Source organism: Nipponia nippon, unplaced genomic scaffold, assembly GCF_047370975.1.
Source record: "Nipponia nippon isolate SJK-2023a ecotype South Korea unplaced genomic scaffold, ASM4737097v1 scaffold_23, whole genome shotgun sequence".
Classification (NCBI taxonomy): Eukaryota; Metazoa; Chordata; class Aves; order Pelecaniformes; family Threskiornithidae; genus Nipponia; species Nipponia nippon.
This window is the reverse complement of record NW_028262340.1, coordinates 4,947,330-4,961,086: the sequence shown is the minus strand read 5'-3', so window position 1 is coordinate 4,961,086 and position 13,757 is coordinate 4,947,330. Positions and strand designations below refer to the sequence as shown.

The 13,757-nt window shown below is 39.2% G+C and overlaps 1 protein-coding gene across 9 annotated transcripts in view; it reads left to right on the top strand.

Moving 5' to 3' along the window:
* The window catches only part of AGO3 (argonaute RISC catalytic component 3), a 43,811-nt gene that overhangs the window by 16,411 nt on the left and 13,643 nt on the right, over positions 1 to 13,757 (top strand). For 8 of the 9 annotated variants that reach the window (XR_015705546.1, XR_015705545.1, XR_015705544.1 and 5 more), the window contains 13 exons: positions 2,564 to 2,698; positions 4,958 to 5,045; positions 5,190 to 5,337; positions 5,651 to 5,770; positions 7,060 to 7,182; positions 7,380 to 7,513; positions 7,990 to 8,174; positions 8,458 to 8,617; positions 9,340 to 9,430; positions 10,278 to 10,472; positions 10,830 to 10,964; positions 11,615 to 11,716; positions 13,391 to 13,590. Coding sequence is in view for 2 of the 9 variants with exons in the window: in XM_087761233.1 (XP_087617359.1) it covers positions 2,564 to 2,698; positions 4,958 to 5,045; positions 5,190 to 5,337; positions 5,651 to 5,770; positions 7,060 to 7,182; positions 7,380 to 7,513; positions 7,990 to 8,174; positions 8,458 to 8,617; positions 9,340 to 9,430; positions 10,278 to 10,472; positions 10,830 to 10,964; positions 11,615 to 11,716; positions 13,391 to 13,590 (1,816 nt within the window). In the remaining 7 variants the exon portion in view is untranslated. The remainder of the gene's footprint in view (positions 1 to 2,563; positions 2,699 to 4,957; positions 5,046 to 5,189; positions 5,338 to 5,650; positions 5,771 to 7,059; positions 7,183 to 7,379; positions 7,514 to 7,989; positions 8,175 to 8,457; positions 8,618 to 9,339; positions 9,431 to 10,277; positions 10,473 to 10,829; positions 10,965 to 11,614; positions 11,717 to 13,390; positions 13,591 to 13,757) is intronic. The other variant, XR_015705547.1, reaches the window with a different exon arrangement.

Below are 13,757 nucleotides of genomic sequence, written 5' to 3'. Positions count from 1 at the left end.
ACAACCTTGCCGTTCAGTCATTTTACTGTCATGTGCTTGAGTTTGTGGTACCACATTTCTGTGTGATAATAACTTGGTGCCGTCTGTGCAGAGGGATTTGGTAACCAGAAGCCATCTTCTACACTGTTTTCTTAATTCATGTTGTAAATAGTAAAGAGTTAAAGTAGCTCGGGGCATTTTGCTAGAATTTATATCAGAATAAGAAAACTTTCAGACTTTAACTGCTTTATAGACAAGGGGTTTTCACCTGAAAAGTACTTGTGTCTCATTGCTCAGTTTGAAGATTTAGTAGTTGTCTCTTGTAATATCCTTATGAAACACAACGCTAATTGTGAAGTCGGCCTGCTGCAGAAGTTGTAATGATAATAGGAGAGTGAGATTGTAATAATGTATGTATGCATACGTTGACTTCCTGTTCAGCCAGTTCAGACCAGACCTATATGGAAAAGGCTGCCTAGAAATCCTAGTCGTCTTCTCTGGATTTGTCGTTATGCCAGTGTTTCGGCAGGAATTTACCTGCCATATTAAAAAAAAAAAAATCCTATACAGGAAGGAAAAGCCTAGCATAGCTTGTTTTCCTACTTAATTTCTGTATTGGTATATCCACAGTAATACAGGCAAATTACTTCAGATGTGTCTCCGTGCAGCTGTCCGCAGTAGGTGTTGTTCAATACTTCCAAGAAAATTCTCTAAGATATATCACAAACACTTTTGTGAATAGGGCTAATTGAGATGGGCTTTCTTATGCAAAATGAGATCTGCTTTGCAGCACTTTATTAAGTCCCAGATGAATGCATCTGAGATCAACTGGTGCATGTGTCAGACTCCTTGGTGCTGTAAGCACTCTGAGTCTATTTAGTTGTTAAACCCCTATTGAAAAATGTCAGTGTTTGAGATGCAGGTGCTGCCTAAAGTTTTCTCTAATTCACATTCTGTTCTCGCTGTCTGTTTGAAATGCTTTATAAAACCAAGGTAAACAGTCTGTCTTTTTTGCACTAGGTTAAGCGCTCTAAGTCAGGTTGTGCTTAGTGTCTGTCTTGGAGCATAATAAAATGTTGCAGATGATACTGAGCTTTCATGATGAAAATTTGCAAGTCCATGCGTTCTGGTTTACCTAAATTGTGCGTGATACTGATGTGACTTCAGATGGGTTTGTTCTTGTAAAATTACCTTTCAAACAGCAGCCATGGTGTAGCTATTGTTTGAAAAATGAATGTAAAAATCTTAGCAGTCTAAGAAATAACCAATACTGGTGTCTACATACCAGGTACTGAGATAACTACAATTCAGGTAGGACAAGAGTATTAATTTACACCAATTTAGGATGTACTGTGCTATTACTGTCTGTGAAGCAAGTTTTTCTTACCAGCGTTAGAGAGCGTAGTAGTTACTCTTGCAGTAGAAATTTTTCAGTCCTTTCTGTGAATGAGAAACTTAAGAACTTCGTAAGCTACGGTTTACGGGGCAGTTACCTTACGCTGCGGTTTGAGACTGCAAAGATTATGTTCAAATCCCATCGCTTGATTTTGTTTGAGTTGTTTAACTGGTACGAGGTTCTCTGCAAAATCTGTTTCTCTCTGTGTCGCTTGTGTTGCTGTGGGAGACAAACCGCACGCCGCCAGTCGCTGGGGGTGTAAGCTATTTGTGTTCATTCAGTAATCGACATCCGGAGGTGTTGGCCGGTGTGCGTCATGTGAAGTTGGCAGCCTGCTAAAGTGACGTATGTCTGAAGAATGTTTCGTTGTACTAGCACAGAGATGTGGTGGGTTTGGTACATGGGATCTGGAAAACTAATAAAATGCTTGTCAAGTATTTTCTGTTGTTGCCATTTGAAGTTTTAAATGTATGGAGTAGTTTGCTTGTGTTTGAGCTATATCTAGTGCCACCTCACCTTTCTTACTAAAAGGTATTGTTTCAGTTGCTTATAACTTTGTCAAGCAGATGGTTTATGGTCTTCCTTCCATGGAATGAGTGAACCGTCCTGTTTAAATACAATATGTTGTCACTTCATGAGATTGTGTCATTAGTACGCAGGGAGGGTAAGAGATTTTAGTAGATCAAGGATTGCACTCAACCCTACACTAGCATAATTTGTATATAGTCAAAATAGTGCTCATGTTTCTACCAAACACTGTCTCAGTAATTGAGCATTGACAAAATTATATTGCATATTGAATAATCTTTTCATGTTAAAAAGTCTTCAGTAGAGAGATACTAATAGTGTCTCTGCTTGCAGCTGCATCCAGAGTCAAAAGGGAATGTCTCTCTGGGACATTACAGCTCTCTAGAAATAAATGTTATCTGGGGAAAAACCCTTTCAAAACACTAAATGCAAAGTGGTTGCAGGATGACTGTGCTGGAGACTGATGTGTCACCGTGGGCCCTACGCTGGCTTTTGTATACTTAATTGTTGGAAGGCTTGCTAAGCTGTTTTTAAAAATGTGTGCTGCACAACATTTGCTTGAGGGTTACATGGAATTTTAAAAAGCGTTCATTTATGTACTGCTTCACCACATTCTGACTTGGGTTTTTTTTTTTACACTTAATATTTTGCTCTTTTTAGTTTCTGCCACTGCCTTCTACAAAGCACAACCTGTAATTCAGTTTATGTGTGAAGTTCTTGACATTCATAATATTGATGAACAACCAAGACCTCTGACTGATTCTCATCGGGTAAAATTCACCAAAGAGATAAAGGGTGAGTAGAAACGTATCTGTTCTGTCCCAGGTAACGCAATCAAGCTAATCCTAAGGGACTTGTTTTAACTGGAAACCTGGTTAGCATGCATCAGAAGGGCCCTGGGACTGCCAAGAGAACTGCAGTATGCGCTGTTTGTAGTTCTAGTCCTGAATGAAACAATGCAGTTCTACAGAAATGAAAGATGAAAAATGAGGTATGTTCCCAGTGGCTTAAAGAGGGAAAGAGAAAGCGTGTTGTTTATTGCCTGGATAGAGGTAAGTGGCTGTTGCCTTGCTGGATGGCTAACCTTTTATAAGCAAGGGTCACTGAGGCCGTAGCGGTATTGTGCTGTAGGTCTCCCGCTGTTTAAATGCTGAGGCAAAGTGAAAATTGATTTCAAAGCGAACATCATTGAAAGGATGCTGTTGCAGTGACTTCTAATATCTGATTGCTGTATGGAAAAACAAGTACCACTTGCTAACTTGCAGCTGAAGGCCAAATTCCATTCCAAAGGAATTGCATAAGCTGCTGGTTTGAGTAGTTTCACTCCATATATGCTACTTTGCTTTGCATTTTCCCATATCCTTTTATTCCAGTGTAATTTGCAGAGAGAGAAGCCTTGAAAGAGCTCAGCTCTTCAAAGCTCTGCTCTTAAACGCTTGTGTTACTTTATGCAAGATTAGACTCTGTTGAAATACTAGGCAGCAAAAAAGTAAATTTGGACTATAGTCATAAACTGATGTGTTCATAGAATAGTCATTAGTGAAAAAAACTTCAAGGGATTATTTTGTAGTAGTCCTAACATGTCTCCTTTTTACATCTACCTATCTGTCTTCATTCTGGAAGACAGGTAACTGGAGAACGAGAAGCTGTCTCTGCTTGATCTTGGATGCCTCAAACACTTTGTTACCATAGTCAGAAAATATTGAGAGGTTACCTTCGCTGTCAATATTTGTTTTTACTACTGTAGTATCTGGGAACTTCAGCCAAGATGTGATCACGTATAGTGAAGCAAACTCTGCATTAAAGAATTGGCAGTCTGTGAGCAGCTCTGTGGGAGGGTAGTGCCTTCTGTAGTGTCACAGCAGATTAATGACAAAGCAGTGAATGGGTTCCGGATATCTCTGTATTCACAGCCCTTTTCTGCTTGGCCACAGTGCTTCATGGTTTCTTTTTTTTTTTTTTTTTCTATTTTCTCTTAATGCTATATCAGGGCAGTGGTAGTTTATTTTTGATTATGCCATCCTCTAAGTAATACTGATGTTAATGTTGCAATTAGTGTTGTCAGGAATCAATGAAGTACAGTTGATACTTCCTGGGGATGTCTGTGTCCTAGTAAACTGAACACGGTACCTGCTGTCCGGTACTTAGGGACCTGATTTTATGTGGGTTATTCAGTCTGTGGTCCATAACCCACGTGAGTCTCAACAGGACAAGTCATCCCACTCCTTTCTCAAAAGCCATTACTAGTAGACTGTAGGTTGAATCTTTTATGTAACAAGGCTCTGCTTTCAACTGTCTTCTCTTCCGTGAGGCCGGGGAAAGACATAACAGCGTGTCGATGCGATGCAGCACTTGTGTGATAAGCTCAGTACTTCCAGCAGATGTTGAGTCTACTCCCTATGGACAGTACAGACAGTGCATGCACGGTTAACAGAAATAGCCACGGAAAGGCTCCTGAAGCTGCCGTTGTTGCTGTCATTATTATTGTGGATAGAGAGTCAAGTCTGGTGAGCGTCTGGTGTGTAGGCTGGGTGCTTTCAGTTGAGATCTTCAGCTGCTCAAAATCTAAAGTTAAACTTGGTCAGTGAAATTAAAGAAAATTACAGGCTGAATGTGGACACAAAGCTGGGGGGGAAATGAACAATAAGGTAGAAATCTGGTTTTGCCCTTTTAATTTCAATTCTATTGGAACTGCTAGCTTTAAGAGGTATACAGCATTGAGAACGAGAACAAAAGAACATGGTGAAAACAGCTGTCTGTCTCTGAGATTAGTCACATGCCTGTTAAATGAAACTGCTACAAGAAATTCAAATGACATTGAGCATTAAATATAATACATTATGATTTGGTCTTGAGGATAATACTTGATTAGTCAGAAATCAAATTATAATGAAAGCAAAATGGTTAGAGAATAATAATTTCTTATGTTGCGCTGTTTGACGCTGACCATCAAAGCTGCTGGATTAGAACATGTTGTATTATATGAAACCCTGTGTCTCCTGTGCAAATTTTTGTGTAGTTATGACATCAGGTTTTTTTGGTACTTTTGTGCAGGTCTAAAGGTAGAAGTGACTCACTGTGGAACGATGAGAAGGAAATACCGTGTTTGTAATGTAACAAGAAGGCCTGCAAGTCATCAAACGTAAGACGCTTTTTGTCAGAGCATAAAATGTGTGATAGCTCAACACTAAATGTGTAACGGGACTTAATATTTTATTAGTTTGGGGATGTCGATACTTGCCAACTAAGATTTCTGTACGTTTTATTAAAACGTATGTCTTTTCAGCTTTCCTTTACAGTTAGAAAATGGCCAGACTGTGGAGAGAACAGTAGCACAGTATTTCAGAGAGAAATACAACCTCCAGCTGAAATACCCTCATCTTCCTTGCCTACAAGTGGGACAAGAACAGAAACACACCTACCTGCCTTTAGAAGTAATGAACTTGTTTGGATAAATCAGCTTGTTATTGGTAGACTGTATCGTTTTGCAAAAGGTTAAGAAGTGCACTTTGCAGTACAAGCACGTTTACGTATTTAACATGTTCGTTATTCTTTTATTTCACTAAAGACTATCTACATTTTAAAAAGTGCTTGAAAGTTTAGAACTATGAGAAAGAAGTATGCAGTTGCTTAAACACATTGGGGGGGTGTTTTCTAGTGATAGCATAGTATTGTGTACATTCGGTATGTTGGGATCTGTTTCTAAATGCTCCTATTGTGTGTTGACACTTCTGATTTTCCTTTAAGGTATGTAACATTGTAGCTGGCCAGCGGTGTATCAAGAAGCTAACGGACAATCAGACGTCGACTATGATAAAGGCCACAGCGAGATCTGCTCCAGATAGGCAAGAGGAAATAAGCAGATTGGTTAGTTCTTTAATTTCCGTTTGGTGCGATACTACTCACTAAGCGACACTGGACCAGGCCACATCAATGCAAACACTTCTCATATGACCAACCTAGTCTTTTCATTCCTTCCTTATAGCCCCTTAACTTAATAGATTTCTAACTACATTTTAAAATAGGATTTATTTAAAATAGCTTGCAATAATAGCATGAGTCCAGCATTCAGCAGTATGGGCTCTTGTGTTCTAATCTTTACAATTACTTCCAAGTAGGTGTTGGAACTACTCAGGACAAATAGTTCCGTGTTTTGCTGTATTGGGCCCTCAGGGCTTTTAAACAAATTTGTGAAATGGACTTGGGTTTTAGTACCCAAACTCATGAAAGTCATAAGATTTTCGTCTAGGTACTTTTCCTTCATTCCTGTTGATATTTGAACACCATACTTTTTTTGGTTATTATAGGATGCTTATATTTGTAGTGCTGCTAAATACTTTTAAAATCATGAGCTAGACTCTGAAGACTTGGGTCTTGAAAATTTCCCAATTTTTTCTGTTAGTAGTTTGAAGATGGTAGCATCACTCTAAGGCTACTTAATTTTACTAGGCACTGAAAACATACTGGAGCAACTTGACTTGTCCAGAATCATACAAGGAATCTATAACAGGGTAGAAGAATGATTCTAGGTCTCCTGAACCTCAGTCTTGGACTTGAGGTGTTTGACTGCTTTCCTTAGTGTATACTAAATGTTTTCACCTGATAACTCCAGTATCTTTTCTTGGTGCTGAATCCAGACACTCTAAATATCAGTGTTTTTTCTGACTTGAAATATTTCAAAACTTGAATATTTTTAGTTGAATACTCTTATAAACAGATAGCTCTTACCTGAAACTGTTTAGTTTTTGAGCTGACAAGTTAGCCAAAATTTTTAAATTAAAATAAGACTGGTCTGGAAAATACAGACGACATGAATGTGCAGCAATAAAATGAATTAATTTGTTTAATCTTGGGTGTGCTTGTCTCTAAAGCTTTTTGATCTATCCTGTGAGTAAATAAAACACTCTTAAATAAGCATACTACAAATAAGCACTTGAGTAACTAAGAGAACAAAAAAAATCTCAGCCAGTCTATCTCATGGTATTAATGGTTTTCACTGGGGACAGGTTGATAGTGTTGAGCAGTTAAATCTGAGCCTTTTTCAATGACGTGGGGAATTGTTGTAGAACGCCTCCGCAGCATTCCTGTTAGTCTTTTGTTTGTTATATGACTTATAATCAGATGCTTCTGTAATACGGGAAAAACTCCTCTTCTAGGTGAGAAGTGCAAATTATGATGCAGATCCATTTGTTCAAGAGTTCCAGTTCAAAGTCCGGGATGAGATGGCCCACGTGACGGGGCGCGTGCTCCCAGCTCCAATGTTGCAGTATGGAGGACGGGTGAGGCTTTTGCTTTTTCTTTTGTTTCTCTTTTGAAGAGCGATTGCCTGTGCACACTGACTATTTTAGTTAGTTCAGTTGCATTGTGCAATACAAAGATCAGAGTTTGAATGGTAGACTTTTTTGTTATCTTGAAACTGTAAATAGCATAGGCTTTTTCTTGTTCTTGAATATCTGTGTTGGTTTTGTTTCCACAGAATCGAACAGTGGCAACCCCAAGCCATGGGGTATGGGACATGCGAGGGAAGCAGTTTCACACTGGTGTTGAGATCAAAATGTGGGCTATAGCTTGCTTTGCAACACAGAGACAATGCAGAGAAGAAATACTGAAGTAAGGCATGTCATGGTTCAGGCTTTGAACTGTTCTCTTAATGAAGCCATCTTAGTGAAAACATGAACGTAGGACTCCTAATGAGCATTTTACCGGGTTTTAATTGTCGAAGATGTTAGGGAGAGAATCCAAGCTGTTTTGCTTCCTTGCTGGAAGCTACAGTCAAAACACTCTACCTGGGAACACCGCGGGGTTTTGGTCCTGTGACATTGCTGCTTTGTATGTAGTACCTGCTAGCATCTTGAATGAAGTACTAAAGGTGTCTAAACTTGTTTGGTAGTTTTTGTTTGGGGTTTTTTTCCTATTCTGGCCTATGGTGTTTCAAAGCTGTACAGCCTCCACATAATGAATATTTTCAAAATGCTGCTTTAAAAGCTATTTGGAATTGTCTTTGAGTAACACAGCTCTGTCCCCTTCTGCTTTGGTTGCTGTGTGCTACTGCTACTGCAAAAATTCAAAAAACTTCTCATCTTTAGGGGTTTTACAGATCAACTGCGCAAGATCTCCAAGGACGCAGGGATGCCGATCCAAGGCCAGCCCTGTTTCTGTAAATACGCCCAGGGTGCAGACAGTGTGGAGCCCATGTTTCGACACCTCAAGAACACCTATTCGGGGCTTCAGCTCATCATTGTCATCCTGCCAGGGAAAACGCCGGTGTATGGTAAGGGAATACCTCTGTCTTCACCTGTTTGGTCAAGTATCATTCTGAGAAATTTGCTGCCCGGCACACATTAGAAAATTCTTCAGGACCATTCTTTAGACATTAGAAACCAATGTTTTTTGTCTGAGGTTAAAATGAATTGGAAGCAGGTCTGAGCATGCAGGTAAGTTGGAAGTTATTTTGCAGAGTATGTGCATTTAAACTGTTGTGACTTAAGCTAAGATCAAAACATAGCAATAATTTCAAATGGACTCAAGTTGTATCCTAACTACTTGCTTCCTAGCGGAGGTGAAGCGTGTGGGAGATACACTGTTGGGAATGGCCACGCAGTGTGTTCAAGTCAAGAACGTAATTAAAACATCTCCACAGACCCTATCAAATCTGTGCCTGAAGATTAATGTTAAACTAGGAGGAATCAACAACATCCTTGTACCTCATCAACGGTAAGAATCTTTGTGGAGGCTGATTTGGGTTTTGTTTTAACAGATGTGGTTAAGTTTGATTCTTAGCACCCAAAATTTAAATGCGGCCAAGTTTTAAGTTGAAATATTCTTCTGGTAATAGTGTGTGATATTTGAGGTAGAATTAGATTTCTTCTAGCATGGGCTCCAGGTGGTTGCTGGCCTGTGAGTTAGGTCTCACGCCAAGGTTCTTTCCAAATGTTTGATCAGTATCAAAAATTTGAAGAGAAACTGCAGATCTAGACATTTTGAAATATTAATATAATCAGAATTTTTCTGCAGGTTTAGGAGCACGCAGCACATCACAGAAGAATGTAACTCTTGATTAACCTATCAATGTGCTGTTAATAAGGGTAAAAGAATACTGGAGGCATCTTCTGTCACTTTTATAGGCTTGGTAATTCAGCTCACACTTGTTCTTTGCGTGGCTACTCTCTCCGCTGTTCAGGTGTAGCTCTATGGCTTTTCTCCACTAGAATCATGCCACAGTTAAATGGCGGCATATTTTGGAATGACTGCCATGGTAGTTCTGAAGTTCACATCTTGTGCACAAAGATTTCATTGTTTAGGTTTGGCCGGAGTACCTGATAAGAAGGCTTCTTTGTGCAGCTTAGCTGAAATAGAAACAAAACCCCGTATTGAGCAATAACCTTGCGCCAACTGTTCATCTACAAGTGTGACTTAGCACTTTTTTCTTTTTGAAGACCTTCTGTGTTCCAGCAGCCAGTGATCTTTTTGGGAGCCGATGTCACTCACCCTCCTGCTGGAGACGGAAAGAAGCCTTCCATCGCTGCTGTAAGTTTTATTAAATCAGCATTGTTTTTTCATCTTGGGTAAATGTTAGAATAGTAAATGCAACTCATGGACTATATCTATGTCAAATATCTTTCAGGGCTTATGCCAGTCCTTGCAGACATTTCCAATGTTATTAAAAATCGTGTCTTTAAAAGAAAAGCACTGCTTGATACTTCAGGCTGTTTTCTTAGCTTTTTAATTTTTAAATCAAGGAAAAATGGCAGTCACGTTAAATAATATATTTCTGCAAAAATATTCTAAAGGAGGTAATGCAGCTTTGTGTTGTTAGTTAATAACATTTTTGTATTTTTAAAGGAGAAAAATGTAATTAAAGGCCTGGTTTGGCAGGAATGTGTTTGATACTTCTGACCTGTTGTGTTGGTACAGTCCAGGAGATCAAGGTGGTGGCTGGATGCTTGGTCAGTCCCCTTCCTATTTTGTCCCCTTGGTATTTTACTTGGCATTGATTGCAGTTACGGAAACTGCGTCCTTGTTTAAAATAACTACGGCAAACTGAAGTGTTTCTCTGTGTAAAAGGTGAGAAAACTTCAAAGAAAAAAGTCTGTGTCTGGATTATAAGAATATGGGTTAGTGTGCTGTCAACAGAGGGGAAGACTCCAATTCTGTAGACGCATTTCAGGGTGCTTGGAGGGCAAGTTCTGTACCTCTTTTCAAAAGGTGTTAAACCTGTACCTACTACAAGTTCCAGTTAAAAATGTTACTGTGGTGGTTGTTTTAACATAAGCATCTTTTACTTGAAAATTGCTCTTGGCTTTTTTGCTATTTTAGGTTTTTTTTGGTATAGATTTGATCTTGAAGCCTTTGCTCATGTAATCTTCCCCTGAAGGTTGTAGGTAGTATGGATGCTCATCCAAGCCGGTACTGTGCCACGGTGAGAGTTCAGCGACCTCGGCAGGAAATCATCCAAGATCTAGCCTCCATGGTGAGAGAGCTTCTCATCCAGTTCTACAAGTCAACACGGTTCAAGCCCACACGTATCATCTTCTATAGGGACGGGGTCTCTGAAGGACAGTTTCGACAGGTTGGTTCATTTGTGGGTTTCTTGAAGGACTGTGTTAGTACATAGTAACTCCAGTTCTCATATCTGAATAGCCGTACTGTTTGAGTTGCTTACATTTACACCAAGATACCACAAAATAATTGAGACTTTTAAGGAGAGAATTTCTTAAGCACGTTGGGTAAGAAAAGTTGCAGCTTCTTTCCTGTCTGGGAAGGTGAAGTCTTAGAACATGGGAAGCAATATATTTCTAAGTACTTCCTAATATTACTAATTGTGTGGCAAAGTTGCACTTAGCGTTAACTACAAACCATTTATTAGGTGTTGTGTGTAGAATACAACAGAAGGAAAACCTAAACTATTCTGTTCTTGTGCTTGTAGGTTTTGTATTATGAACTGCTAGCCATTAGAGAAGCGTGCATCAGTTTGGAGAAGGATTACCAGCCTGGAATAACCTATATTGTGGTGCAGAAGCGACATCATACACGATTGTTCTGTGCTGACAGAACAGAAAGGGTAATCATTGCCCTCTCTTAGTAGCCTTATGTGAAAAGCTTGATATCAAGCCCTTTGCTGCTGGAGAAGATATTAGCGTGGGCTTCTCTGTCAGTCTGATTGTCTTTGCATTGAGGGAAGATGTTGAATTGATAAGCACATAATGTGGTCCCAAATTGAAAAATCATTGACCTTGAGTATGTTAAAAAAAAAAAAAAATCCCCATCAGGCTTTGTCATGTTGCACATTGATACTGGTCTTTGTCAGTGAACTATAGCTCATATTCGCGTAGCTAACTAGGACCAAGTCTACCGCAATTGTAATAGAAGAAAATACGAAACGATGGAACTCTTAACTTTCCTGTTCTTCTGAGTGAATCGATCCAAACTCAAGCTGACAATTCTAAATACAAAATTATGTGCAGCTGTTCTGGCTTTCTGAGATTTAAAGTTCTGAAGTGCTGTAGGTGCAGTGTTCTGTGTTGAGACGGTAGAGAGCCATAGCGTCCTTATCAAACATCCTAGGCTGCTGTACCGACACATCCCAAACAGTACTGAGGCAGTTCACGGGCTGAAACCTTGCATGTGTTGAATAGAAACTTGTATTTTTAATTACAGTTGAGATGTAGAAACAGTTGTTAGCTGCACTTTTTAACAAAACCTTTTCTCTAGGTTGGACGAAGTGGCAATATTCCAGCTGGAACAACTGTAGATACAGACATTACACATCCATATGAGTTTGATTTTTACCTCTGTAGCCATGCTGGAATACAGGTACAATTGTTTCTTTGTAAGTAGATGTGAATTTAGAACATGTTGTTTGTCTCCCTTTTGTGACACTTGTGTTTACAAACAGTTATTTAGTAGGGAAATGTCGTTTAGCTCAGTTTTATCGGAGATAACACGTTATTGTGGGACTAATAGTATTATTTGCTTAAGAGGTGATCTCTGCTACACCTTTAAAATTGCAGTAATGGTAAGTGATGCTTTTTAAAGTTTATTTTAAAGAGGTCACTTTATTTTGTACCTTTGTTATTTCTGAAAATAAAACCTGCTACTTTTATGATTTATAGCCACAATGAAATAAACATTGAATTAAGTTTTCAAATGTAAACAGTTTGAAAGACTGAAGGCAATGTTTGATTATTTGCTGACTAAATGCAGACTAGTGAATTACAGGCTGTGGAAATTAAACCCAACAATGTGGTGGTATTGCCAGCAATACGGTGAAGAGTCAATGACAAAAATTATATCAGGATATTGCTTAAAAATGGAAAAAAAAAAAAAACCTCTTCAAATTTTTATCGTGCGAATCTGAGCACATATTCGTACGTTTTGTTTAGGTTGGGTGGGCATGTTTTCTCTTCCAGTTTTGAATCATTGCAATGTTTGTTTTTATTCAGGAATTCAGAACTTCTGCTGCTTTTCTCCACTTACATGTCTGTCTATATGCTAGGTCTGGGCAAGCTAGTTTTTGCCCCCCTGGTAAAAGAATAATATCAATATAAGTTGAAGTAGAAATGCCAGATGTAGTTGCAGCTCATTGTTTTTAATATAGCAAGCCACAAAGAAGTCTCAATTAAATTGATATTTTATACACTTTTTTTTAAAAAAAGAGAGACTTCTAGGCTGGCTAAAACACAGCTATTGACCTAATGCAGTTACACTGTGAGATGTAACTCTAGTGCATCACACCTTTTGTGGGGGGAAGCAGGAGGGAAGAGGAGTGTTCACTCCAAAAGAGTGTCTCTCAAAGTAAGTGCAAGTCAATCATTTAATAGAGAATTTCTAAGACTTCCGAAGGATTGTACTCAGTATTCAGTACTTGTTAGCGGTCTGTAAGGAACCGCTGAAGTACTGATGGTGAAAGCGTGTATCTGGGAGGAGCCTTGACACGAGTGACAGGTAAAAATCTGATTCAGCATGATGCCAAAGAGCAGTGCAACTCTTGAACCCGTAGGAAAGATGACGTTGGGTGGAAGTAAGGAAGTGTATGTTTTTGGTAGATCTCTATAGGTAGCTTCTGAAATAGTGGAGCCGTTTCTAGTGTTCATACTTTAAGTTAGGGTGCTAAGGAATTGGAAGGAGTTAAAAGCAGCAGTTATTTCTCTGGGAAATGTGTCTTGGTGAGAAACAGTTTTAATTGAAGGTAGTTGAGAGGTGGCGTAAGCGTGGTTGAGTCATGTTCGGAGCAGGTTTTGATCGTTGAGGGTTATCTAGAAGGCATGTGGGTTTTTTCCCAAGCAAGAATAATTAAAGTAACATAATCATGTAAATGTTAGATGACTTATTAATCTTTAAATACATTTAGGGCTGACATAAGACTGAATTTTCTTTGGTTGCTGTTACGTAGGAGTTCAGACTAGGTAGTCTGGCCCTTACTGAGCTTAATCTGACTTGACTGTATGGAAAAGCCAGATAAGTGAATTGATGTTCCCTTCTTCTCAGGGTACCAGCCGTCCCTCACACTATCATGTTTTGTGGGATGATAACTGTTTTACTGCAGATGAACTTCAGCTGCTGACTTACCAGCTCTGCCACACATATGTGCGCTGTACACGATCGGTTTCTATACCCGCACCAGCGTATTATGCTCACCTGGTAGCATTCAGAGCACGATACCATCTCGTGGACAAAGAACATGACAGGTAAATGAAAACGTGTGCTTAAGTTTTTATCCCCATTGGTCTTTGCTCCATTGTCAGGCACAAAGCCATCTGACTATAGGTAATTACTGCTCATTTTGCAGTTAATTTTTGTTACCTCTGGGACTACTCTTAAGATAATCATTCCTGATAGCTGCTGTTCAGTATCA